Here is a 3539-nt window from a genome sequence, read left to right as displayed (position 1 = left end):
GTTCGTTTCAATAAACTTCTAGGCAGCCCCAAGTGGTTAGAACATTATAAATTTATATTTAGAGCTGAAAAGGAGTTGTGTAATTATTAACTAATTAAATTGCCTCTTGAAGAGCTCTTTCTTTGCTATGTTTGCCTTGGGACCATATTTTCGACCACTCAGATTCCCTACATAGGTTTTACATGATTTCAACTTTTTACCATAAGAAATCCCTTCCTTTGCAAGGTCTTCAAGATTCTCCACACTTGCCAAAGATGCAAAACTCTGCGACTTCCCTTGGTAATACTTCGATAGACCTCTCCTGCACATGTGCACAACATATATAAATATATATTCCTACGAGCGCAAGCACACACAAATTTTGCTCATAAGAAAGTATCCATTAAATGGCTAAGTTCAGAAGCATGTATTAATCTTAACTAGGTCCATTTCTAGGGTCGATTGATCATTTTTATGGCCAAAAAGGGTAGATAGTTGATAACCAAGTATTAACTAGAGTTGCTTTCTATGCCATGAGCAGTCTATGAAAAAGGAACTGCCATTTTAATTAATTAATTCTCCTTTTAATTAGAACTAACATATGTCACATTATGGCTCATAGAGTGGTGCTAAATAGCATTCTTTTATATTGTTGACTTTCTTGTTACTCTGAACTAGAGCATCGAAAAGCTTACATGGGGAGAAATGGAGGCATCTTTTGACGGTTATCTATTTTGTCGATGTTATGAGGAGAAGCAAGTAGAAAACTCAAACTACGGGGAGTTTATATATATCTAACTTACTTGATAGGAAGATAGGTCATGAGGTCAGATAATTCATAGAGAGGCCCGTGTGAAGGCGATGAAGATGATGATGACGATGCAACTTCAGCCCAGTCTAATGAATCGGATTCCATGGATTCGGATTCAGAACTTTCACTTCCACCTTTCAAGATCGCCCACTTGATGTGTGGCAACCCATTGTTATCACTTTTCTTCAAGCCAACAGCTTCATAAATTTGCTTTGATTCACCCATCAAGTGCAAAGATCAAACAAGAACAACAACAATCTAACTATGGCAATACTCAACCGAGCAGAAAAACACGAAAAGGGGCAGTGGAAAAAGATATTTATTTTATCATAAGATGAGAGACTTTGAACTTAACCAGGCATCACTCGAAGAAGTATATATATACACACACACAAGTGTACTGACTTGACCTGTTTAATTAAATAAATAAGTTTCTGGTGAATATTATAAAGCTATTAATGGAGGATTGGACGGTTGTTATTAGTTTTTACACTGTTTTGCACATGGTTGTTTATCCTTAGAATTGTCATTGTCATTTTCATGTGGTTTAAATTTCTTAGCCATGTCATTCTTCTTGGAAAGAGGATAAGGTTAGATTTTGAAGACATCCATATCTGAGTCACCACAACTTGCCCTTTGGGGAAACTCAGGTCACAATCTTAGGCACCTTTTGTACCCACAAAGTAATGACACAAATAATTTTGTTTTAACTTCTTTAGGCATCCACCGTGTAAAGATTATGCCAAAAGTCCCTGTTTTCTGGCTTGCTTTGAATACCAGCAAGTAAAGGTGCAAAACTAGGCGGACACACCGGACCATATCAGGTCCTCTTGAAAATGTTACTTGTACGTTCAAATCCAGATCAGGCATCGAAATGGGCCGGCCGCCTATTTTGAAAAATCTACTCATCACTCTTAAGATCGATGCAAATTTTAGGGTTTGCAACTTGATCGAACAAATTTGGACATGATAACTTATAAATTTGTTCTTTTATTTTATTATAAGTGATGTTCAATTCAATGTATTAGTATATGTTTGGCCCCTTATTTTTTTTTAATTAATTTTTCTTCAAACTTATTTTCAGTTACACATTTTATGGGACCTATATCTATATCAACTTTCAAATATACATTTCTTCAACTTTTATTCAAATGTACTAAAAATTTAATTTTTGGCTACACCAAACATGGCGAAATGTGGTTGAAAAATTTGGAGTTACTTGCATCTTTGTGTTGGGGAGTATCTTTGTAAAGATTATCTCTTGGCTTGTTAATCAATGTCAAGTCCTCAAGTTTATCACTAATCTACATGCTTAAATTAATTGATTACACTAAGAAACTGAAACATTGATGAAAATTATTGCTCAAAATCAATAAGAACAATTAAAACTTCAAAATTTTTTTTTCCAACGTAATATGCCCCCCTATTTGGAGCCAATTTTAAGTGTAAATTCTTGTACCGTTGGTCATCTGTTTCAACCGTTTTTGTTGACTTTGTTTCTCACAGCTGGAACCCGCCTTGAAAGATAACGGTAAAAAAAATTCATCTTTTGACCTAAAAAAATCGGCTCCAAACAAGATCCTCTTCTCAATGGAAAGCTGTCCATTGACGAAAGGGGAATCAGCCGACAAAAGAAACCTTGGCGCCTCCTTGCCCGGGAATCAGAAAGTCTTGTAGGCCAGCACCAAGCTATAGAGTTATCGTGCTTTTCAAGTAAGCACCAACTTCTGGGATGTCTATTCCAAAAAAAAACCTCCATTCCCATCCTGCCAAGCTGAGGCTGCCTTTAGGCAATATCTCTCCATGAGAGAAGGTGGGAAAAAAGACATAATCTCATATATGTTTAGATTACTAAGATCAAGGATCGTCTAGCCATAATAAAAAATAAACAATATACCTTAACAGTTATTGAAATATGAATATCATAGCTACTAGTCATTACACTGTTTTGCTAAAAACATCATCTAAGATAAATGTTAATGGATGGTGCTACATGTACAAACACATTTGTACTAAAAGTTTTACACACTCTCACAATAGAATGGTAGTGTTTCGCGCGGGTTAAGTCGCTAACAATTAAAAAGGATCAGACGATTGTGTAAGGGACGAAACCTCTTGAGATAAAGTCCCAAAAAGGGGTGTTCTTTTATTGGCGATGAACTTTACAATTGGAAATGGAAAACAACGTGCCTCCAAGGGGCGCAAGCACACGAGTTACTGAAAGAAAATTATGTAAGTCTAAAAAACTAAGGAAATGAAAATTACATGTTCTCTGTTCGAGAGTTTTGGATTCGGTTCTTTGCCTCTATGTTCTTTCTCCCTTTTATACTTCATAGACGATCTCTTTGTGATTAACTGCTCTAAAAACTGCTTGATCGTCCTATAACTACCCACTTTCTTCGTAGTGACCATTTTATTATGAAAACTGCCTTTTAACTGTTGCCATTACCTTTCATCGTTCAACCGCTTTCGATTGAATTCCTTGAGTCGTGGAACGTGATAGGGCTGCTTTAACAACTGCCTTGATAACTGCATTTTTTGATAACCACGACGCGTTATGTTTGTTGATACCTTAGGCGACTTGAAGGTTTGGGGGAGAATAGAATAACAGCTCTGGGCGACCGTATGACACTCTATTCGTTCAGATTTTGGGCGACTTGCAAACTTGGACGATGGCGTTATAGCATTCTTGGGCCCCCTTATTTGGGCCTTCACCTTGATTTGTTCGATTGGACTTCGTTCTTTGGGC

General features: G+C 36.7%; 1 protein-coding gene across 1 annotated transcript; it reads right to left on the bottom strand.

The window, feature by feature from the left end:
- Window positions 1–6: 6 nt before the first annotated feature.
- Window positions 7–1208, bottom strand: LOC111377942. Its single transcript, XM_023001102.1, has 2 exons — window positions 783–1208; window positions 7–301 (listed from the first exon to the last, which is right to left on the bottom strand). The coding sequence occupies exons 1-2, from the start codon at window positions 1013–1015 to the stop codon at window positions 91–93; spliced, it is 444 nt and encodes a 147-aa protein (XP_022856870.1). The 5' UTR covers window positions 1016–1208; the 3' UTR covers window positions 7–90.
- Between the last annotated feature and the right edge of the window lie 2331 nt (window positions 1209–3539).

This window comes from Olea europaea, unplaced genomic scaffold, assembly GCF_002742605.1.
Source record: "Olea europaea var. sylvestris unplaced genomic scaffold, O_europaea_v1 scaffold1749, whole genome shotgun sequence".
Classification (NCBI taxonomy): Eukaryota; Viridiplantae; Streptophyta; class Magnoliopsida; order Lamiales; family Oleaceae; genus Olea; species Olea europaea.
The sequence above is the reverse complement of the archived record's forward strand: the minus strand, read 5'-3'. Positions and strand labels throughout refer to the sequence as shown.